General features: G+C 37.3%; 1 protein-coding gene across 4 annotated transcripts in view; it reads left to right on the forward strand.

Annotated features, from left to right (window-relative positions):
- Nucleotides 1–25,914, forward strand: part of MLIP (muscular LMNA interacting protein) — a 252,035-nt gene that overhangs the window by 197,511 nt on the left and 28,610 nt on the right. For all 4 annotated transcript variants that reach the window (XM_081095070.1, XM_081095069.1, XM_081095072.1 and 1 more), the window contains one exon: nt 19,811–20,014. In XM_081095070.1, the coding sequence (XP_080951196.1) occupies nt 19,811–20,014 (204 nt within the window). The remainder of the gene's footprint in view (nt 1–19,810; nt 20,015–25,914) is intronic.

Genomic DNA, 25,914 nt, shown 5'->3' on the forward strand with positions numbered 1-25,914 from the left:
TTTTCTTTTGAAGAGATGTACTATTTTAGGTTTGGTTTATTAGTACATTTGCAAAAGATATATTGTTCTCATATTAACATAGAAATAATGTGATCCCCTAGATTGAGCAACACTAATTAGATGCTTACTTCATCGCCTCTGGGCCACGGAGAGCCTCTGGGCAGTGGGCACGGAGCGGCCAGGCCCTGCAGAGAGCAGAGAACCATGGGGAGTGGGCCTATGCTGTCAGGGCTCCCCAATTGGAGAGGCCTCCCCTGAGGGCTCCCAGATTGGAGAGGGTGCAGGTTGGGCTGAGGAACCCACCCCCGTGCACAAATTTCGTGCACTGGGCCTCTAGTCTATAACAAAATAGTCTTATCAATAAGGTGATATACTATTTTTAAGTTTTAGTTTGAAAATAACTATCTTGTCCTTGAAAATGTAAATGAAATCTATATTTATGAAATGTAAGCCACATATTAGCTTTATAACCCTTAGCAAGTTGTTTCCTCTCTCTAGCCTGCAGCTTCTTAATGTATAAGATGTGGCATTTGGATCAAGTGCTTTAAAGGGTACTTCAAATTCTAAAATTTGGGTTACTTAAAATCGAATATTAACTCTGACTGGATCTGAAGTCCATATAGAGCCTTGAAAAAGTTCAACATAAATACTTCCTCATGATTAACTATAATGTTTATTTATGAAGCAGGGAAGAAAATATTTTCTGTTTATTTGTATATACTTTGTGACATGATTTTAATAAATTAAAAAAATTTAAAAATCACTGATAATATTGAAAATTATAATTAGAGGAAATTATTTGTATTTAATGGAACACAGTATAGTTCTCAATTTAAATTAAATACAGGGTTGTTTAACTAATTCCACATACAACAGAAATGGGAATTTCTGTTAAGAAAGCATATTTCCATTATCAACAAAACACTTATTAAATATCTATTGCTTGCATGTCACTAACATTTTAGAGGTTTAATGTAATATTTTAGATAGTATAGGGTGATGATAAAAGCTTTATTAGTAATATATTCTTATATGACAAAATGCCAATAGTTAAAATAAATTTCACATATGATACATGTAACTTACATTTGTCAAGATATGATCTAATGCTATATATAATATAATAATTTTCCTCTTGTACTATAATTTCAAAATTATGCATTTTAATTTAAACAAGATTCTTTGTAGTATATTAAGTTAATCTGCCTATAATTTATCATAATTTGCTGTCCTCTGAAATGATAAATTCTGTTTTCAAGTGTAGGAAATTATTGTCATTAAAAGGAGTTGCCATTTCTTTGCTTTGCTTTTCCTGACTCTATAGCAAGTTTAAAGCTCTGCTTATTTTCTACATAAACCTACGAATTTCTAGATAATTTGTTGAAAATTTGAGCTCTTTTGCAAATATTAAGGTGCTACAGACATAACCTTATTTTTATTTTCTTTCAACCAATTTATTCTTGTGTGTATCTCAATTTCTGTGTGGAACATGGGAAGTCATAGGAGTCTGAAGACTGTTGAATTGAAAGGACTCCAGCATACCACTTAGTAGTGAATTCCAAACATGCCCTGGGCTTACTCATTAACCGTGCATGAGAGAGGAAGTTATAATAGAACCGAGGGGTCACTGCACAGTGAGAAACTCCACATACTATCAACTTGCCTCTTTATATAGAGCTCCAGCTACCATCTCACCGGGACAGGAATCTACAATGGAGGCAGCTACGAAAGACAGCTCGCTAGAGTAGATGCTTAGTTCTGCTTGCAAACAAATTGAGTAATAACAATTTATAATCTCAGATTGCTACTTTCATCAGAACACTTCAATAGAAGAGAGTGTACTCAAATTCAGTTCTAGCCACTATTGCGTTCTCTCCTGCCACGACAGAGTAAATTGAATGGTTCCAAACTCAGCTGATAGCACCCACCCATGTAATGGAAAATTCTTTAGCCAGAATGTTGGGCCAAATTGAAGCAGCTCGCTTTCACTAATCTGCCTTGTACTGGGGACAGTTCCATATGACAGATGTTGAATGAGATTGTTAAGTCAATAAATTTCCCCTAGCAGCTCCACTGCCATAAAATATGATTTCAAAACTCTCTGTTGCAAAACATCAGACACTAAAGATGATGAGACCAGACGGTAATGTATTTACTGTCACTTAAGAAGGTACAACTGGGCGACCTTTTGAACTGATAATGAACTGAAAATTTGCCTGGAGACAGCCTCTGAGTACTAAAAGGAAAGTTGGAGACCACATGCAGAATCAAGTAATTGAGACTTATTAATTAACAGGTTTTACATCAAAATGGCACAGGCCAGGAAGCTTCTTTCTGAATTAGATGGATTTTTTTTTGACAAAAACTCTTCATAATGAAATTTATGCTTTTCTGAAATTACCTTTAAATCCATCATTGCATCATTTTGTGGCCTTATTGAGTTATTATAAAATATCTTCACTCTGTACATATGAGTTTTAAACTATGAAGTGCTTTGAAGCATAGTTCTATTGATAATACAATCAATTTCACTGATTAAAATGAAGATTGTAAAGAGCCAAATGGTTTTTATTTTGTCTGACTAGTGAGATTGCAAAATATATTGATTGCTTTCTGGTCTCTTAATGTACCTAATTAGATAAAGGTTGATTTCTTCACTGAAGATACTCAATTTAATATAAAAAGTAGTTGCTAACCTCAGTTCTATAAAATATTCTCTCATTCTTTATAAATTAGTCATTCACCCCAGGGTATTAGGTATGTCATTTCCTTCTTACATTACTAGGGTAATGTATAAAAAAGGTTTGGGGCAGAATTAAAAGGGAATATTGTTGTTTTCATGTGATTACCACCCGCCCCCCAATAAAAGGGAAATAATGCTTCCCAGCACGTATGCCTCTTAAACTTTATTTTCCTTCGAACTTGCTTCTCAATAGGGAAGATAGCCTTATTGATGTTGATGTTTGAAAATGACCATTTAGCAAATTTCCTCCATACTACGTCACAGAGAACATAAAATAATAATTATAGGGAATTTTCTTGTTTTTCTTTTATTTTTTTCCTGATTATTCTTAGCCATGATACTTGCTTATCTCTTTCCAAACTTTCTGTGCTTGACATTAAACTTTGAGGATTGTGTGGGTGATTTTCAGATTTCTAATGATTCATCGAGTTATATTTCTACTGTGACCTTCAATTTTACTTTTTTATGTCACCCACATGTTAATATTACTGGGCAAATACTCACCTGTTTTATAAGGTGTGACTGACAATCTTGCTTTATTCTGAATAACTCTGGCTTTGCCACAAATTGCTAATTTTTTAACATTTGTTTCTCAGTCAAGATGACTCATTGTCTTTTGTCAGGAAATTATATTTTATTAAGAAATATTTTTCAGATTGAAATGTTTAATTTTTTAGGTCTAGAAATGATTAAGTGGTTTGCTGAATTGTTTTAAGGGGTAGAGAACTGAAATTCCTTGTAGTGTTACATTTCTTTTGGAAGGGCTAAAGTCGTAGATTTGGCTTCTCCAAATATTACCATGTTGTTTTTGTTTATCCAAGTAATGAAATCCTTGTTTTTCTTCTCTTTTGCCACCCTCCCTCCTTCCCTCCCTTCCTTCTTCCATATGTAATAGGTAATAGACAACTTACTGTAAACAATGTAAAGTAGTATATGTAATTGATACTGTATCATCTTTACAATAAACTACTTTCATATATATAGTAGTTTATAGAGACAGTATTTGCTTTTTCTTCTAGCATATAACCAGATAGGATCACCTCTTGAAACAGGATTTCATCTCTTCTTTTTCAGGCTTTAGCTTTCTCTTGACCTTGTATATGTATCAAGGTTGAAATATTAGAACAAAAGGATTATAATTTTCTGTTGCAATGTCTACATTGCTAAGAGAAACTACTTTTTTGGTCCCCCTTCCCTTGGCTCATGTACATTTAAGAATCTTTTTTTTTTTTTTAATATATTTTATTGATTTTTCACAGAGAGGAAGGGAGAGAGATAGAAAGTCAGAAACATCGATGAGAGAGAAACATCGATCAGCTGCCTCCCGCACATCCCCCACTGGGGATGTGCCCGCAACCCAGGTACATGCCCCCGACCGGAATCGAACCCGGGACCCTTCAGTCCGCAGGCCGACGCTCTATCCACTGAGCCAAACCGGTTTCGGCACATTTAAGAATCTTAAAGAGATTATTATTTACTTTAAAATGAACACACACACACAGATAACTATTTGCCATTCTTTCATAATAGGTAGAATTATTCAATATTTCTAATAATTAAGCCACTAAATTCTAATAATTGGTGAAGTTCTGAAGCACTGTTTGCTTAACAAATACTTGGTGACTGTGGTGTCTGACTCTACCGCAGTCTACTGGGAAACAATGACAATCGGAAAGGTTTATGTATATGTGTCCTACGTCTTCTTAACCCATGATGTCACCATATATCTTTACCTAAAAGAGAGGGACATTGACATATTTAGAACTTATCATGGAAAGTATACTCCAGTTTTAACATAAGGCCTTGCTTAAATAGAATTAAAACCTCTATAGTAATTTTATCTGAAAAAATATTAAAAAACAGAATGTCAATAGAGATAAGGTAGCTGCATAAAAATAATTTTAAGTAATACGTAAATGTTATTCAGAGGTTAGAAAGTCAGTTTTATTTGTTGGCAAGAAAAAAATGCATTCTTATGTTTTACTTCACTGAGTCTGTCCCAAAACTTCTTGAACCTTGAGCCCAAGTCAGCCTGTGAATAGAACTGTAGATGGTAACTGTCGCATACCTTTGACATCACTTTGCATTATATATAAGACAATTTGGGTAAAACTAGTGCCCCTGTCCCAGGACACTGTCTACAGTTTTTCCTCCCTCACTACGCAGTTTCAATTCAACTTCCTTACAATTATTTGAAGGATAGTTATTAAGTACCTATAGGCAATGCAGTCAGAGTGAAGGACTTGTCATGTTATTTTCTCTACTGAACACTTTCTTTGACTCATGAGTAGGATCAAGGTAGAATGCATAGAGGAGGATGTATTAAAAATTGGATGTATTATTTGAATATATGGGCTATGATTGATGTGTTTGGAACACATTATAATCTCTAATCATTGGAGAGATTACATATTTTAAAGTGTGAGTGAAATTAGACTTTGAATGATGACAGATATAAAGGTCACAGCTAGGCATATAAGTCTGAAGATGAGTTTTCTGAGGAGAATTAGGAATTTCTCTTCCTCTCTTTGATCCAAGATAAAATAACTTAAAGTAGGATATTTAGGCAGAGAAAAATAAATCCAACTGAGAAGAGCAATCACAAGAATGCACAGGAGAGAATGAGGCAGAGAGTTAAAACTGGTAAATAAACTCTGTTTGAATTTCCTTAAAGTCAGCTTGAGAAGCCCAGCCTATAGAAAACTGAAATGAAGCTGGTAAATTCGGTCTCTTGAAATAAACACTATATGGAAAAAGAGAAAACAAAATTAATGAATGTATTTTTCTTTATTTCAAAGGCTATAAGGAAAGGATGCTCTGTAGTAAATTTGTAAATTCAAAATCAGTGATTCATTAGTGACAGAACAGCTATAGGTTTTTAGAGTTTTTCAAAATGATGTTGTAATCGCCAAATACTGACATCCTAAGTGCACTTTATTTTATTTTATTTTATTTTTTTTGCACTTTAATTTATTGTAGGCCAGCCATCCAACTATCAATTTGTCTTATGGTCCTTTAGATCTTTAACATTTTTTAAAATATTACCTTCCCTTATAAATATAAAACTACATCTAGTAAGAAAATAAGCAGCTTACCAGGGACTGGATTGTCAGTTATCTTTATCTTGTAGAGTTTTGAGGCTTAGCAAATTTATCTGCTCAAATAAAAGCAAGTATATATTATATTTACTCCATTGGGTAAGTTCAGAAAAATAGAGGTGTTTTTCTGAATCCTTGGCTAAAGTTTCCAGGAAGTATTAGGCCAGTGGTTCGCAACCTTGGCTGCACATTAGAATCACCTGGGAATCTTTTTAAAATCCTGATTTCAGAGGCCCAGAAATCAGGATTTTAAAAAGATTCCCAGGTGATTCTAACGTGCAGCCAAGGCTGAGAACCACTGTACGTATTAGGCTTTCATGAATTTAATTTAGTCAAAGGACTGACCCTTTACAGGGTCAAGCTAGTTTCATTTGCCCATTTTAGAGCCTGCATTCAGGGAGGATCTAGTGACCTTACTCATTTTGATGTAAAATTGAACCGAAGGGAAACTAGGGCAGCTTGGTTTTACATAAAGAGCTCTATAATGTGGTTCTAGCTGAGACTGTGTGATTAACCAGCTCTACCCAGTGCATTTGTGAAACCTGAACTTCAGTGATTAAATGAGGGGATTAGACTGAAGTCAACCAGGGTGACTTTGGCCCAGACATTGTTGTCATGACTGGGAAGGTGGATGCTACTGGTATCCAGTGGGTAAGAGGCCAGGGAGGTTGCCAAACATCCTACAATGCACAGGACAGTCTCCCCCCTACCCCCACCAAATTATCCCACTCAAAATGTCAATAGAGATCCCTCTCCCCGACTCGGCTTCCAGGACTAGACCAGTTTCTGGCTGCCTTTCAGCTCCAAGGGTACTATGACTAATGACACTCAATACTGTCGTTGCCAGGGGCATTTGAGTTGAACCAGCATTGATTAGGTACCTTCTTTTTAATTAAGAACTTTTTCCCATTTGATTTACACAGAGGGCGTAAGTAAGCCTGCATTTATAAAATCTCCCACATTTCATGTAGCCTCTACTCATAATGATCGCCCTGTTTGGTAAAGGACATGCATTTTCATTGACTATGGATATTTCCACAAAATTGTGGCTTTTCCATCTTTCTAGACTTTCTCCTTTCTTGTTGTATTTCCTTAATTGTTAGTTGTCAGGGCAGTCACCTAAAAGAGACATTCTTAAAAGTCAGGCAGTCAGTATGAGAACTCTTAATATTCATGGTGTTAGATTAAGTCATTCCTGACTCTGGACTTTATTATACATCTGCAAAATGAGGACATTGGACTTTGACAAGCACTTTTGAAGGTGCCTTCTTACCCTGAAATTCTGTGGTTATGTATTTAAATATTATTGAAGCCCTCCTGATATTTAACATCCTTACATGATCCAAAAAAAATTGCAGAGACTATTTAAGGCATAAATTTGTAGAGATGGAAAGTCTTATTCTACTGTTTAAGTCAAAATCATGACAAAAAATACTCATCCTCAAACAGTTTACTATGATTTTTCTTTCTTTTGGGTAGTGAATCTTCCTTTATTTTGACTTTTTTCCTTTAAAAATCACTTTCTATTTACTTACTCTTTGTAGAACATTGAGACATCATAAGTATAGTATATTACCACTATTTCCCTTTGAATACTTTTGCCTTACTCTTCCTTAAATTAAAACTGTGGGAGGAGAGATATTCTCAAAATTAAACATATATGTGTGTCTATATAAAATAAACACATATTTAATAGACTTTTTAAGGGTCCTTGTATTTGCTACTTAAATTATTCTTTGTCATTTGTTTTTTGTGTGCTTTTCGCATTGGCAAATTTGACAACTATTTTTGTTGCAAGTATCCTCAATAAGAAGGCTAAGTAGGTAACCTAAAATTGAAAAAAAGATGCTTTTTATATGAAAGTGAAGATTCCTTTGCAAGTCTTTACTGCTTCTGGATTTCCTGTTTTTGTATTCTTTGAGTGCACAAGACACAAAGGACTTTAGAATAATCCTTGCAGTAAACTTTGGAGATAATTTTTGCTTTTCTATCTCCCTCTGGGGTGTGATGTTAGACTGGGTAACAGCCTCTGCAAAGGAAATATAATGGAGATGCAGAACATTAACCCATTCACTCACATTCCTTGTGAAGACAATAATAGATTCAATCAAACAAAACCCCAGGATATTAAAAACTGTAAGATCATTTTTCCTTAAAACTGTAACACTTCATTAATATGAACAATATGGATGCTTCATTTAATGCACCTAAGTATACAACTCTAGTAACATGAAAAAGTTTGTAATGATTCTGTATAGTAAAAGCCTAATATGCTGTGTCCAGTTGTCCGTCCAACCAATCAAAGTGTAATATGCTAATGATATGCTACGGTTGCTCAACTGCTCGCTATGACATGCATTGACCACCAGGGGGTAGACGCTCCAACCAGTAGGTTAGCTTGCTGCTGGGGTCCAACCCATAGGGACTGAGTGAGATAGGCCAGACAAGTCCTGGAGTCCTCCTGTGTCCCTCCCCAGCCCTAATCATGCACTGGTGCAGTCCCTTGGCCTGGGCTGCGCCCTCTCGCAATCCGGGACTCCTCAGGGGATGTCGGAGAGCTGGTTTCAGCCCAACCCCGCAGTCCAGGCCTAGGGACCCCATTGGTGCCTCTAGTGCAGTGATGGCGAACCCTATGACACGCGTGTCAGAGGTGACACGTGAACTCATTTTTTTGGTTGATTTTTCTTTGTTAAATGGCATTTAAATAATAAAATAAATATCAAAAATATGTTTTTGTTTTCCAATGTTGCAAATATCAAAAAATTTCTATATGTGACATGGCACCAGAGTTAAGTTAGGGTTTTTCAAAATGCTGACACGCCGAGTTCAAAAGGTTCGCCATCACTGCTCTAGTGTAATATAAAACCTATCTTTATGTACACAACCTGCTCAGAATTTCAAAATAGTAAAAGTGCGTTTTTATAAAAAAAAAAATTAAAGGCATCTATGTTTTTTAGGATCAGTCAAGTAGAAATTAGCTCACATTTATGTGCAGAGTATCTTAGCTTGAAAATGTTACCCCAAAATAATAAAATCATTGTCTAGTCCTAGCTGTCCTAACAAAGATGGAGGAGTTAGTCAGAGGGCATCCAAGTCAAGAAGAGCACAGAGTTTCATTTTCTGTTTTAATAAAGAAGATCCTATCTCCTCACAGTATATCAGACATTTGCAGGTATCAGTCAAGTAACAAGTTTTTTAAAGACTTGGACATGTTCTACTATTTTGTAAAATAGGATAGTTTTCTTTTTTATTATTATTGTCTAAAGTTTTACATATGTTTCCTTGTTCCCCAATTGACCCCCTCGCCCCCACAGCCATTCCCACCCTGGGCAAGCCCCCACCGCTCCAGTGTTAGGATAGTTCTTACGATCAAAGAATCTCTTACTGTTTTACAATCCAGCCAGCTTCCAAAAGCTCCTTTCACTCTCAAAATGACCTCTCATAGGGCTATTTTCCTCCCTAGATACACACAACGCCCATTTCTATTCTGTGGTTCCCATAGCAGATTAGACACTAGGAAACTTGTGAATCTTGTCATTTCATCCAGTTTTACTTGTGAATTCAACATACATGTCTTTTCTAATCTAGGATTTCCCCAGTTTATTAGGGATTAGTCTAACCCCCACCAACTGCATGCCAGGACCCAGCCCAATTGTGATGGTTGAGCATAGTGTGACCTTTCTCAGTCACATACTAGGACTTCTAATCTCTTTGCTTCTCCCCATTCCCTCCATCTTCTTCTCCCTCATCTTTTCCCCTCAGTCTAAACACACTTTTCATATTCTCACTCTGATTAATTATGTGTCCTTCCAGAGTTGTGATGTCCTGGATCCTGGATTTTTTAAAAGCTTTGTTTTTTTTCTTTTCTTTTTTTCTGTCTATCACAGTATTACCTCTGTCATGGGTTCCCCAAATCAATTTTGAAGCAAAAAAAAAAAAAAAAAAAAAAAGGCTCTTTCATTTTGCTTTGAATTTCTGCCGTAGCTGCCACCATCAGAAATCCTCACCTGAGACATGATTATAGAATTTAGCTGCCTGGGCTGGTGGAAGAACCACAGAGCACAGGGCTATGGGGTTGTAAGAGCTGGAAAGTATTGCCTGGCATGTGGTCCTCGCAGTGCTGAGTAATGCTGTGGCTTCCTGGTGGGTGGTATCACTGCTTCTCTCCACAGTCACTTCCTTTCCCTCTATTCTTAGCATTTAACCATTTAATGTTAGTTTGTGCCTGGCTGTATGATATACCGATGACCCCATAGGAAAGAGAGCAGACAATCTCAGCGCCACCCACCCCTTGCGTTCTAAATGTCCTGAACCTTGGCTTCTCTTTTCTTTCTGCTACTCTTAATCTTTTCTGCAACCCTCAGTACTTCCTCACTTGAAACCGTCCCCTTCACACTCTGGCTGCCCACTCCATGTCCTGATGCTCTGGTCCTCTGATCCATTCAGGGACCCTATCCTGGCTACTGGTTACTGGAGACCTGGGCTTCTCTCCTGCAGAGGAGAGAAACATTTTGACAGAATGCAATAGACAGGCTCTGCATGACCTTGGGAAGAGCAACTCTCCACTTAATTTTAGCCTAGAAAAATGAGGCTGCTAATCTCATTTCTAATGCTGCCCATATTAATGCCCATTCATGAGCAAAATGAAATAGTCACTACTTCTCAAAGCTCACTAAATGAAGAGTGAAAGGATTCTGGACACTTTAAAGGGAATGCTTGTTTTAAGTGTTAATTGCAGTTACTATTTCTTTGAGAATCATGATAATTTTGGAAGAAAGAAGTTGACTTCTTGCTAAAGGGTCACTAAATATGTTCTTCTCTTCTCCTTACCATTATGAGGAACCATAGAAGCCCCTTTTATATGTTATGTTCTGACTTCTTCAATATAAATTGTTCCTCTGCACCAAATACACCTACATTAGTATAGGAACAATTAAACTATATCTACAGAAAAACAGCATTTTAATGCTCTAGTGCCCACTGTAATCGATTATAAAATATTTTATCTTTCTTTTTCCTTGGGCATGTCTCCTCTAAAAATCTTCACACTCATCTGTCATCTGCTTTGTGAAACTTGCTGTTGGAGGACCACAAACTTTAAGCACTAAATAATACAAAGCCTACCTCCGAAGTTACATTTTGAGCATTTAGAAACGTTGTTGTTGTTTTTTGTATAGAAGATTTGAAATAGCTAAGCATATGCTATATTTTTTCATACCTCAACAATTCAATGTTTGTCATAATCAGGACTCAAAATAGATTGTGTTGCTTTAAGTATGTCTGTTTTAAAAATGCATATGAATTCTTTAAAATCAGGGCTGGTAAGCAAGAAGTTATGCCATATGTTCAAAATTGAGAGGCCTAATTTATCTTGGCTTGATCTTAATGAAATGCAGATTATTAGAATCTCTTGGTAATTTGGGTTTTCTGTGATACCATCTGTAAAATGTTGAGATCTCTTTGGCTCAAGGAGTCACTCTTTAAGAAATACATTGTGACTGTTCTTGGGTGTATAAACAGGGTGTTGTTTTAAATTAAAACTGTAGCAGAAATGCTGTAATTCGGATTTTCAGTTGTTATAAAACTCTAGGTAGAAAAGGGGAGCTGTAAAGAAGCGCTCCATTTACAAAGAAGCGTTGTTTTATCAAAGAAGTGGGAAGAAGGGAGAGAGGATGGAGTTAAAGGCTCCAGCAATTTTGCCTAGTGCTGCTCTGAGCTCCCAAAGGCACAGGGACAGCGGGGGCAAAGAGAAAGTGGATTTTCACCGTTCGTTTCCAAACCACAGACAAGCAGGTGACCTTAAAATACGAGGATGCAACAAAAGAGCCTCAGATGTACAGACTTTAATAAAAAGTGCCCGTAGTACCTTAAAGTGTCCTTTGTTGGTGCTGTAATGAAAACAGCTTTTGAAATTAAACAGTGTGACTTTATGGCCGAATAGAAAGTGGGCTTATTTCTAGAGTGGTGAATGCATCCGATATGGCTGTAGCATTGCTTTTCTGATGTCTCTGTCAATATTTAATGCTGCAGAATCTGGAATTCCTTAATAAATAGAGCTAAATTAATTTTCCCTCTGCATATTTGTCTGCTAATTTGTTTCTAATGCAGAAAGAGATTGCTTGCTTCTTGTGTTTTTGAAATTTTGCAGGATATGAAAATTTGCAGGGTATAATCACTCAAAATAAAAGTCAAGCTCCTAAGTAAAGCTTTTTTTTTTTTTTTTTGGAGAAATATTTTCTCTAAGGATTTTTATATTGAAGGAGACAATTCTTTAGTAAGTGAAAGGTAATTTAAAGCATTTTATCAGAAATAGCTGTTGCTTAGCTCACTGATAGAAACATGTACAGGACAATTTTATGATCCCTGTCCTTCCCTCAATGACTAGAACATTAACGGATTCATCTATTGAAAGCAGTGTAGAATGTTGTTCAATGTTTAGGACTCATTTAAAATAGTGACCTCCAAAGTAAGACATACCAACTTCAAGATAATTCATTAGAGGTGGGAGACATGATAAAGATTTTGTTAGTGTTTGTTTTTCTTTAAACCTAAAACAGAAGTCACACACTATGGCCTGATGCAGCCCCTGTTGCTATAAATCAGTTTATTGGCACACGGGCAAGCCTACTCATTTATGCCTTGTCTAAGGTTGCTTTCACATGACCATAGTAGGAGGAATTGTGACAGAACATATGGTTGCTAAGCCTAAAATATATAATAACTTGACCTTTATGGAAAATGTTGGCCAACTCCTGACCTAAAATCACAAGAAAGATTTTAAGCTTTGCTGTGTCACATGGGTTTATATTGGTCTCCTTTGTAGATCTGAATGCTAGAGAGTCATAACTCACATCTATTCTAAGTGGGAGTTTCTGGGAGAGTTTTAGGGCTCTCTAATTTGGGGTAGTGGACGGAGCTCTCATTTGTCTATTCCTTAAGCTTGTAGCAACTTTTTTCTTTTTTTGCCTAGTGCTGCTCTGAGTTCCCAAAGGCACAGAGGCAGTGGCGGCAAAGAGAAAGTGGATTTTCACCTTTTGTTTCCAAACTACAGGCAAGCAGGTGACCTTAAAATACAGACTTTAATAAAGTGCCCATAGTACCTTAAGGTGCCCTTTGCTGGTGCTTTGTTGGCAGTTTATATGCCAGCTGGATGTATGATTCATCATTTTTTGCTAAAATAATCTTCATAAAATGATTTGATTTTTAAAAATCTCCTGCAAAATAATCTCGATTGAATATACCATTACTAATGTAGGCATAAAGAACAAGAAATGCCAGAGGTGATGTAATACTTGTTTTTAGTATAAATAAGCTTATTATCAGCCATAAACATAAAGTATAAACAGTGATAAACTATTGAATTTGATAAGAATATTTTGAAACTAAAGGCCTGGTGCACAAATTCATGCACAGGTAGGGTCCGGCAGGCCTGCCCCAGTGGGGGCTCATTGGGCCGGGACAGTGGGAGAGAGGGGCCGCGGACTGTTGGCTGGCCACCCTCCTCCCCGATCGGGGTATTGGGAGCCAATCGGGGACCTGGCCAGCCAGAGGAGGGATGCAATCGGGTCCTGGATCAGGCTGGTTGGCTCCTGCCGTGCATATCATAGTCACCCGTCATTCTGATCGTTCTGGTCATTCTGCCATTCTGGTCACTGGGCTCTTATATGTATAGATTATTTTTTTGAAATAAGATTTTATATCTACTTTCATTATTCATAAACCTAACCCTAAGTTTATATTTTTGCCTTGAATTTTAATTGACACTTGTATTTTGGCATTGAAATTTGTAAGACATATACAAAGTAGGTATCCAGGACATGCTTTTCAGTAATATTTAAAGATGTGAGCTATTCAATAGTATAATATTTAAAGTTTTACTAGAGCAAATAATGAAAGTCTTTGGGGTAATTTTTTTTAAAGGAAAAACCCAGTTTAATTGGGGAGATGTATATTCTTGCTGCTGCCAACACTGGTTTCCTTTGAAGGAGAACAATTGAATGGTGAACTAAGTCTTTTCTTTCTATCAAATACTATTATAAAATACATATAAATGACCTCTGAAGAGTTGAAACGGTAATTAATGAGAAAATTACAATATGTTGGAGTTTCATCATGCAGTTGGATCAAAGTATAGATTTTAAAACATTCTCTGTTGATAGCCTCTGTGTTCTAAATATGAAATATATGAAATGTGACATTTTAGGGGATTAAAGGAAAAATAAGTCAGAGAAAATTTATTCTTTAGAGAAAGTGACTTCTTTAATAAAATCACTGTTCTATGGGAAAACTGTGAAGTTATCAACAATTAACATATATATATATATTAATAAAAGGGTAATATGCTAGTTAGATTGGGAGACCTTCTGGGAGACCTTCTGGACATCCTTCAGGACAAAGCTATGGTGGTGGGGCTGAGGTAGAGGTGGTTAGGGGTTACCAGGCCAGGAGGGGAGGGCCATTGGGGGTGATCAGGCCGGCGGGGGGGGGGGTTGGCAGTTGGGGGTGAGCAGGCTGTCGGGGGGGGCAGTTGGGGGTGAGCAGGCCAGCAGGGGGCAGCAGTTGGGGGCAATCAGACTGGCAGAGGGGGTCGGGGGGGCAGTTGGGGGTAAGCAGGCTGAGTGGGGGGCCAGTTGGGGGTGATCAGGCCGGTGAATGGGGGGCAGTTAGGGGCAATCAGGCTGGCAAGAAGGGGCAGTTGGGGGTGAGAAGGCTGGCGGGGAGGGGGGCAGTTGGGGGCGAGCAGGCCGGCAGGCAGAGTGGTTAGGGGCAATCAGGCAGCAGGCAGGTGAGCGGGTAGGAGCCAACAGTTCCGGATTGCGAGAGAGATGTCCCAGATTGGAGAGGGTGCAGGCCAGGCTGAGGGACACCCCCTCCCCCCCGCTGCCATGCACGAATTTCGTGCACTGGGCCACTAGTGTGTGTGTGTGTGTGTGTGTGTGTGTGTATAATCGTAAATTCAGGGTGCAGTTATATCAACATCCACAGATAAGCTATGATGACAAGGAAGATGCAGACATTTATGTATAATTATATATATAGTAAAGATTCTTATATATAGGAATAGATATATAGGAGTGAAGATATATATATATATATATGTATATATATATTTCTATGTCATATATATATACATATATAAATGTTTGGATCATTCAGATGTTCTGAAGTTATCTCAAGGCAAAGTATTTTAAAAAGTGACAAACTTCAAAATACCTTATGAATATTTGTTTTTCAAAAATACAGATGAGGTTTCTAGTTGGAATATGACAGGTGTGTAGTAAGCAATGAATTACATTTTATCATCTTGATATTCAAGAGCAAAAAGAAAGATAAACAAAACCATAATCTCCTATTAAAATATAAACATGCTCTGGCTAGTTTGGCTCAGTAGTTAGAGCATTGGCCCATGGACCAAAGGGTTGAAGGTTTGATTCCCCATCCATTCTATCTGAAAATCAGTGGAAAAAATATACTTGAATGAGGATTTAAAACAAACAAACAAAAATTGGTGACAGCTACAGGACTGCTAAAGCCAGTGAAGAGAACGAGCAAATGTGCATTTGGGAACCAGTGGAGGGAGGATACAGTGACTGCAGAGTGCAGCCAGCAAACACTCTTCCTGAACATGTGAGATATGCCTTAATAGTCACACCTCCAAATCCCTTTTCTTTGCATGGATGTGTATGTTGGCAATAGAGATGCCAGACCTGATTTTGCTCTGAGAAGCAGAGGAAATGAGGATGTACCTTGAATCACACAGGATTCTTACTTACAGAAGGTTTTCTCTTTCTCTGTGGCATTCTGGACACAGATTGTTCTGTAAAGTACCTCATGGCCGAGTTTCATTATTTGAGGAAAAATAAAGTCTAAATAAACTCACAACCCAAATCCTGTATCTTTGAAACACAAAGACAATCCCAGCAGTTGTCCTTCCACATGTGAATCTCTTGCAAAAACAGGTCGTTCAAGAAAGATTTAGTTACTATGGAGATAAAGACAAGAAAAATGAGCAGAGGCGGGGAATCTCCCAGACTACATAACAAACAGAATCGATCTTTAATTTCAAACTGTTAAAACAAAGTGATTGGGGCCTAGCTGGTATGGCTCCGTGGTTGAGCATCGACCTATGAATCAGGAGGTCATGGTTCAATTCCTGGTGAGGGCGCAAGCCCAGGTTGCAGGTTTGATCTCCCGTGTGGGGTGTGCAGGAGGCAGCTGATCGGTGATTCTCATTCACTGTTGATGTGCCTATCTCTTTCTCCCTCTCCCTTCCTTTCTTAAATAAATAAAATTATATATATATAAAAATAAAACAAAACACAAAGTAACTGGGGACAGTTGAAGATGACAAAGTATTCCAGATACTACAAACCAAAAAAAAAAAGAGAGGTTATAGTCTCCATAATGAGCAGCTGAATTCAGGTCAAACATTTCTTAAGCAAGACAAGTAAGACCCCCTTATGTGCTAGACAATAAACTTTACAGGGAAAATATGATTGGTTGACTATTTTAACATCAACACTCATAAGGCAAAAAGTAAGAGATAGGATGAGAATAAAATAAATTAGTGATAAAATACTTTGTCATTTTTTCAATTTATGATAACTTTGTGGAAAAATAATCATCTAAAGTAGATCAAACTATTTGATTAAAGAGGAAATTCAAAATAAATTTCTACCTGGAAAATAAAAGATAATTATTATTTATTAGAATTTATGAGATACAGTTAAAACAGTCATTGGAAGATTATTTATGAATCTAAGTATGCTAAATAAATAAATAAATAAAGGAATAAAAGTAAACAAATATTCAGCACAGCAAATAACAGCAAATATTTTATTGTTATTTTAAGAACAATAAAATTTTCTGTGCATAAGAAAAGCAAAACAAAGGATCTTATTAGAAATGACAAAAGATAACTGGAAAAACAGAAGAGCTGTAGAAATCATCTATACAAAAATTTTAAAAAACAAATGAATAAAATAGTAACAGGATAGTCACACTGTTCCAGTGTAGCAATGCTTTCAAAGTTCTGAAGGAAATAATATTGCTTAGAATTCGATATCCAAAAACTTAAAAGTAAGGGCAGAAGAAAAATTTTAACCTGCAAAATGTAAAAATTTTACTTCTAATGCTCCATTTCCTCCAGGAAGCTCCTTTAGGGCCCAGTAAATATGAGATAAACCAAGAAAAAGAAAGATAGGGGACCCTGGAAGGAGGAGAGTGAACACAGGAGATAAGAAAAGAAAGTGCCCAGGATTTTGGTAAAGAGAATCGTAGGATTCCCTGGCTGGTGTGGCTCAGTCGGTTGGGCATTGTCCTGTGCACCAAAAGGTCTCCAGTTCGATTCCCCAGTAGGGGTGTGTGTGGGAGGCAATCAATCAATTCTTCTCTCTTGCCCTCTTTCTCTAAAATTAATAAAAGTATTTTAAAAAAGAGAATCACAGGATAAGAACTTACACAAAGCGTAGAAGACAACTAGCACAGATTGGAACAGGATGTCCATGGTGAGGCTGTCGCTACCAAGGATCCTTTCACTTTTGTCCTGTAGAGTCAGCCAGATAGAACTCAGAGGAGCCTGGACAAGATTCCTAGCTCGCTTTAGCTCTTCCAAGTGTGGATAAAATTCTGTTTTCCTCTCTGCCCAGCTACCTGGAGTAGCTGACACTGTCTGACCTTACGTATAGATAGATGTGTTCAGGTTTGACTGACTCCAAAGAGATGGAGTTTGGCTACAGCAAGCTTACGAGAAAAACAACAACAGCACAGCTCACCACAACGGCACAGCTCCTCCTAATTGGTTCAACTTCAACCCTGTCAGACTCCGCCATATAGGACACCCTCGGCCCTCCATGGATCATGACAGGCTTGTCTCCTGACATGTTCAGAATGGGTTCTTAAACCCTGCAAGAAAAGCTGAAGCCAGAATATAAACCAGAGACTCTGTTCAGCTCATCGTTTCGTAGGCACCTTCACCCTCAAGATGCTGCCTTTCTCTTACACAGCTAGGCTCGTGCTTGCTATTCAGTTTCCATATTAATCACTTTTTGCACTGGTTAAGAAATGTAATTAGTTGTTGATTGAATAATGGAATAGCTGATTGAGAAATAAAAACAACATTAGAACATCTTTCAATCTAAAAGCCATCTTTAATGGGCAAAACTATCAGTAGTCCATTAATGTTGCACACTAACATGACTATTGTTTTATAATATTAGAGGTATGAGTCAACAGAATTATACAAAAGAAAGGAATAAAAAATATAAGAACTGGCAAAGAGGAGGTAAATTTATTACTAAGGTAAGTGATTTAATACTTTAGTTGATTTAACTCGAGCTTCTGAGAGAATCAACGGAATGGCAATTATAATCATTGAGATAACTCAGTAATGTGTCTCAGTGGGAAATCTAAAGCTTTCATTTTCTGACATAGAAGTATTCCAAAGCTGTTAAGTGGAAAAAAATCCAAACAAATAAAATACAGGCTATTGTACATAGGGTGCTATCTTTTTTTATAATAATGTATGCTTTACATGTGTATGTGTGAAATTATTTATATTTTCTCAATATGTAAAATAAGCACTTGAAGCATAAACAAGAACCTAATAAAAATAAAACACGGTCACCGTTTCAAGGTACAGAGGGTTTAAATCCCTTAATTCTACAAACAAATACATTAGAATTATAATGTTTAAATTTTCTGAGAGTTTACTTTAAATTTTCTGAAAGTTTAGTTTGCAAAGTAAGTTTTGAATCAGTTGCTTTAAAAAGGGGGGTAGCATCCTGGCCAGCATGATTCAGTGGTTTAGCATCGACCCATGAACCAGGAGGTCACTGTTTTATTCCCAGTTAGGACACATGCCAGGGTTGCGGGCTTGACCCCCAGTGGCAGGAGGCAGTTGATCAATGATTCTCTCCCATCATTGGTGTTTCTATCTCTCTCTCCCTCTCCCTTCCTCTCTAAAATCAATTAAAAATATATATAAAAAGGGGTGGGTAGAAGGGTACATCTATTGATACAGCCAACACATTCAACATAAATTTTAGAAAACCAGTCAGTTGTTCAATGGTTTAACAATACATGGTTTTAGCAAAATGGATTCAGCTTGAAATACAAGAGGAACTTATATATCTGCAAAAAAGTAGTCCTTCTCTTTTGTAGGTATTAGAGAGACCCTCTTTGTAACTTTAATTTGTAGGTTCATGACTTCCCACCCATGGTTTCCTTGCTCATTTCATGTAATCCATGGCCTCATCTGGTAATTCCTATTTCCTCAAAGTCATTTGCATTAGTCCCTTTTCCTGGTTAAAGAACCACTCAGGTTAGACCTCATTAACTTTCCTCTGTACAGCTGAACTCATCTGTTTGCTCTAACTTCACTTTCTCTCCATAACAACACATTGCTTGGAATTAAAGACCTCATTCATTCATTCTAGACTCACCTCTACCTGATCCCTCGTTCATACTCAGCCCAACTCAACAACTTTACCATGAATTAAACCAGTATTTTTGCCCCGATCACACATTAATATCCTCTGCAATGCTCTCCCCCTTTCCCCCCAATTTCTTCCCGAACCAGTCGCAAGCACCTTTAAATTAATTTCCACTGTTGCCTACGTCTTCAACAAATGCTTTCTAATCCCATCTACCCCTTTTGGGACAAGCTCTCTTCTGCCTTAAACATCTCCCCTCTCAGTACTTTCAAAGATTACAAACTTGGCATCCTTTAGGAGATGCTGAAGGCATGTGTTTAGTTCTGTAGAAGTGGCTAGGGGTGGGAGATAGACAGGAATTATTGAAGGAGACAACAATACACTATGGAAGCAGATGCCTTGTAAGGGACCTGAGTATGAGGTTTTCTTCTTCCTAAGAAGAAATTCTGACATAGCATCTATAATATTTAGACTTAATTCCAAGTGAGTTTGACTTCTGTCCACTAACATACTCTTTATGCCTTTCTTCTTCCCAGGATGTGACAGTCCCCCACAAGCCTGTTTCTCTCCATCCTTTATATCAGACTAGACTCTATCCTCCTGCTAAGTCCCTGCTGCATCCACAGACCCTCTCACATGCTGACTGTCTTACCCCAGGACCCTTCAGTCATTTGTCCTTCTCACTGTCTGACGAACAGGAGAATTCCCACACCCTGTTTAGTCACAACGTGTATAATAAGGTGAGAATTCCCCGCTGAAATGGGAACTGTTCTGTGCTGTGAACCTTCTTTGTGCTTAACTTTTAAAACTTAAGTGTGGAGGAAACATATATTAAGAATATTTAAATATATTAAGAGTATTAAATATTTATATTAAGGCACATGTCTTTACAAAAAGATAGTAATTAACCTTGGGAAATTATTAAATATTTGTTTTTCCTTTCAAAGTCATTTCCTTATTGCATTCCTTGTTGTTTCCTGTTCTAATCTAGGGTGGAAATCCCAAGAAATTTTCTAAAACCTTACAACAGGGGTTCTCAACCTCTGGGTCACGACCCCCTTGGGGGTCAAACCACCCTTTCACAGGGGTCGCCTAAGACCATCGGAAAACAAATATATAATTACATATTGTTTTTGTGATTAATCACTGTGCTTTAATTATGTTCAATTTGTAACAATGAAAATACATCCTGCATATCAGATATTTACATTACGATTCATAACAGTAGCAAAATTATAGTTATGAAGTAGCAACGAAAATAATTTTATGGTTGGGGGTCACCACAACATGAGGAACTGTATTAAAGGGTTGTGCATTAGGAAGGTTGAGAAACACTGCCTTACAATATCCTATTATTAATTTATCTTCTGATCTTAGTTTAATGTTCTTAAAAAGCTTCTTAAAAATGCCTTGAGGAGGAAGCACTTACACTTGCACTCAATGGGCAAAGAAATACTTAGAATTTCAGCAGGTATCTGTAAAATGTGTCTGCCTCATACTTTGTGCTGATGGGATATAAACAATAACGAGGTGTTCAGCACCTAAAACTATGCACATATATTTTAAAAACAAGCAAAATACTTACAGTGGCTTCGGAACACAATCATAAAGATTCTATTAGAAGCAAGGGGCCAATGCCACACAGGCTTCATATAAGTGCCCTTTGCTCTTTTGTGCATTACTGGAAGGTCATCCTCACACGTACAAACTCTCGGACCGTGAACATTTCCTGAAAGAATTGACTTGTCAAAATCAACCTGCAATTACATGTTTTTTTAAAAATTCAAAATCTTGTTTAAAAGCATTTATTTAGCAAATTCTCTATAACTTAGGGATATACCTCTATACTTAAAAAGCAGTCAAGGCCATATATTCCAGAATGCAGTGGAACAATATTACTTGGGCCCTGAATTGTTAAAAAAAAAAAAAAAAGTTCATAAGCCCAGTTTAAACACAGAGAATTATCTAAAAAGTAAACACAACTATATGAGGAAAAATGTGCTGTTTATATTTAATAGCATCTATCACAACTGAATGATGAACCCTGAATTAAACATTCTAAATAATCATTTTCCACAAACAAAATATTTTTGGGCAAAGTTCAGAATGACATTTTTATGAGCTTTATTTGTTTCCAACTCTTGATGTAGAAAAAAGTATTTCAGAGAAAATATATTATTTTTAATGATTGTATGTTATTTAAAATTCTTTCAGATTTAATGCTTACTAACATCTATGAAATGCATTTAGCTATTAAATAGAGTTAATAATTCTACTAATAACATACCATTTTCTTATAAGTTGCAATCTATGATTGGGTTATAATTATATTTTATATGCATTGATTGCATTAAATAGTTCTTTTAAAAAATATTTTGGTAGTGTTTTCTGGAGCTATTCAGCAAGGATAAAGACAATATTTAATCCATATGTTAGCCTGTGCTTGGTCAGACTGTGAAAAACAATATGAGAAAAATAATTTGAGGTTGTACAATTATAGTCAGTCTACACAATCTTCATAATAAAATTTGTCTTTCAGAATCTGAAATTTATTGATCTTGAATAAAGAAACATTTGTATCTGAAATAATAATAATATAATAATATTTCTTGATGAAGATTAAATTGCTTAGTCTTATACTTCAATTGTTCCTATTAAATATATATAAACTAGAAGCCCAGCGCAAAATCATGCAACCCTGCCCACCCATGCACGCAGCCCCGCCCACCCATGCACACCTCGCTGCACTTACAGCCCCGCCCACCCGCACTGGTCTTTGGTCGTTCTGGCGTTAGGGCCACTAGGTTTTTATAATATAGATTACCCAATTTGATATCTATTTTTACCAACCTGTGTTATAAATATTGTCCATGAGCATACTAAGTTACAAGACTTATCTTTATTATTTGAAATAACTTCTTGCCTGCCATTATAAAACATAATCTTGCATCTAAATTAACTTTTCTCCAGTACCATAATGTCATTCATAGTCCTACTTTATAGCTTTACCAGCTAGGCTTGTCTCCAAACTCTAATCTTCCCACCATTCTCCCAGGAGAGCCAAAATGAATTTGGCTTAACTATTTTTGATGGTCCCTCGTCAACTGGGTCTACAGACAGTGTTTAACAGATTTTATTCTCCTGTTGAATCTGTAGTGTGCGCTTCTCTCATTTAAATCTTCATCAGGCTCCATGTTTCCTAAATCCTTACTCTAATCTCTATCCTCTTCTCCTACTTTCAAGATAGAGCTTTATCATATGATGTCATACCATTTATGCTCAGGTACTTACCTTTTCATCTTAGAATAAGCCAGTATATCCTCTCTCTTCTCCAGTCTCGTAAAGGGAGGCATTACTCTTTAATCTTTAGCCCAGTGAATGAAAGCATGATGTCTGTATGTCTGCATTCATTTATTGACCTCCCTCCCACCAGATGGTGTTATTGGGTAAGTTATTTAGCCTCCCTGTACCTCTATTTATTGATCAATAAAATGAGGATGATAATAGTATCTATCTTTTTTTTCAACGCTCTGAAAATAGTATCTAACTTATTAGACTATTAGGAGGTTAAAGTGTACTAATATGTGCAAATCACTGAGAACAGTGTCTGGAACCGAACAAGAACCATATGAATTAGGTCTTGTTATGAATAAGCCTTCCCAGTATCATCCCCATCATTTTCTTAAATCCCCATTTGGTCTTTTTCCATTGGAACCCTCTTCTTTGTGTGCAGAAACCTTAAAAAAGAAAGCAAAATGAAACACTTCCCCATCATTTTCCTTGATGATGCTGCAAACCTAGTAATTTCAAGATTTCTTTCTCTCAGAGTGATCAATGGCCATTATCTCCATTCCCCTCCATATACTCTTGAACCCATTCTTTCTTTCACCTCAACCATTTTCCTAAAATTGCTCTCTCACACATAAATTGCTTGTCACCAAACTCAGCTGAATTGCTTCAGTCCTCTTTCTAACTTTTATCCCATGTAGCAATTGACACAGTGGATCATAAACTCTTGAATTTTTCTTCTTGCTCTTCTCCTGGGATAATAGGTATGTTTCTACTCCCAGACTGCTCCTTCTTTGTTTTCTTTGTGGAAACTTTTCCTACCCCACCTCTTCTCGCTCATTGCATCACTTCAGACACCCACTCACAGGCTACCATGATTAATCTTAGTACTGATATTTCTCAAATATACATTTCCAATTCTGTTTCTCTTCTAATATCCTACTTTATAACTTCAACTGCTTGCTTGTCATTTCTTCTGGGATGTCACATTGTCACCTCAAACTCACTGTTTATTTTGCCTCAAACTAGTTCTGCTCTAGTTTCCCTACTACTGTTATTGGCACCACAATTTTCACTCTCCAACTTCAAAACTTGATTCATCTATTATGCTTTTCATGCTTTTCCCCCATAGCGAGTCATTCACCAAGTTCAGTGGATTTTTTTGTTAAGCCTGTCATGTTGTATTCTCTCACTATTCTTTATTAGCATTCTGCTTTACTTAAACCGATCTACTTATTTCCCTCCAGGTACACTTTAGGGATTTGTTACTGTTCAACCTACTCTTGCATTCTCCACATGTAAAATACCTTCCTGCTTTCTCTCCTTATTTATGCAAACCATTCATTCTTGCACTTTATTACCTAATCAAATTATCCTTCCTCCCCTGTGGTTTCCTCATGTGTTAACATTCAGAGTAGTATTTTTCTCCTTTCAATTTCTATAATCCTTTCCTGTGCCAAGGTATCCATGCATATTATAGGTTATCTCATATTTATTGTGATTATCTTAGTGTCTATCTAGGATGTAACATACTGATGTGGTATTTTTCACTTTATAGATATAGCAGTAAATATGTGTTAAATCCTAAAATGACTCAATTTCTTCAGTAAGAACACAAGATGCTTCAATATTTAGGATTCTTTCTATTTTAAGCAGAAACTAAACCTGAGTCAATTTATGGGGTTTTCAGTGCATTGAGTACAATTTCAATCAATTGAGAATCTCCCCTTTTGAGGGCTGTATCCAATTTCCAACAAGCTTATGGAGTGCATTGGCATGGGAGCATAGGTGGGGTGGGAATGTGAAGGCAGGAGGATCTGATCTTTTTATGTTATTTTATGTATCCACTGGGGTGTCCTCAGTCCTGTCTGGCGTGATAATCTATACTAATAATAGAGGATTGTGCAAATTGTCTGGGACTCTGTCACAGTAACAGTAACAACTGAACAGCAGGCTGCATGGGGCAACCAGGCCATCAGCGGGGGAAGTTAGGGGCAACCAGGCCAGCAAGGGGGGGCAGTTAGGGGCAACAAGGCCGGCAGGCAGATGCAGTTAGGGGTGATCAGGCTGGCGGGGGCGGGGGTGGGGCATTGGTGTTATCAGGCAGGCAGGCAGGTGACAGTTAGGAGCCAGTGGTCCCAGATTGTGAGAGGGTTGTCCGACTGCCGGTTTAGGCTCAATCCCCAGGATCAGACATCCCCCAAGGGGTCCCGGACTAGAGAGGGTGCAGGCTGGGATGAGGGGACTCCTCCCCACTCCCTGTGCACGAATTTTGTGCACAGGGCCTCTAGTCATATAATAATACATTGCTGCATTCTTCTTTCTTCAGATGCAGGGCACGCCTTCATTGACTCTATGTTAGCTATTTCTGAGCCCCTGTACCATGCATGGGAAAGCATTGCTACCTGCATACTGGGATCAAGTAAACTTTGTGAGGCTATCTTAGAATGATCAGTTTGGATATGCTGTATATCCTTCTCTACTCTCCAGTGCCTCTTTCCTTTCCTGTAGGAAACTCCCCAAGAGTTCATTTGTGAATTTGACTACTTGCTAAAATTTAGTTGTGCTCCTCAAATCAGTATTTGCTGCATTTTTGTGGTCATTTGTGGACATATTCCCTGTTGAGGTTGAACAAGGTGATGCCCTGCTTTCTTGTTTCAGCTTTCAGGCTGTAAACAGTTATCCTTTTCATAGTCTATTTAGCACTATGTGTTTTGGGGTTTGTGCTTGTTGGTGTTTTGCTGTTTAAATAGTGACAAAGCAGAGTGCTAAAGTGCTGTCTAGTGTTTTCTAAGTGCAAGAAAGCTGTGATGTGACTAAGAGAGAAAATACACATCTCTGGTAAGCTTCCTTTAGGCATGAGTTAGATTGCTGTTGGCTGTGAGTTCAGTGTTAATAAATCAAAACTCAAGGTGTCTTTGAAAAGAAACACATATAAAACAAGGTTGTGTTTGATCATTTGATGAAAATATTATTAGACTTGTAGGAACACAATCCTGTATTTCCCCTTGGAGCAATGGTTCAATATTTTCTAATTCTGTGTTTGCAATGACTTTAGAGAACATAACTACTGGAGGATAATGAGAACCCATTGTATCTTAGTGTGGGTTTCCTAAGAGGAGGATTCATATATTGGTAGTTAATTTGGGAGGTAGTTCCAGGAAATACCAATTAGGGGAGTGGGAAACTGAGAAGACATCTAATAAAGGGTGTGTCATCAAGCAGGTGACTACTATAGATAACCTGAACTTGAGTTTACTGGGGCACTCTGGGAGACAGTGTAGAACACACATCCCAGATTTACGGGATCTGAGGTGGGCAAAGGGTAATCCTGCCAGTTATCAGTTGAGGG

Source organism: Myotis nattereri (assembly GCF_964212035.1).
Source record: "Myotis nattereri genome assembly, chromosome: 6".
NCBI classification, from domain to species: Eukaryota; Metazoa; Chordata; class Mammalia; order Chiroptera; family Vespertilionidae; genus Myotis; species Myotis nattereri.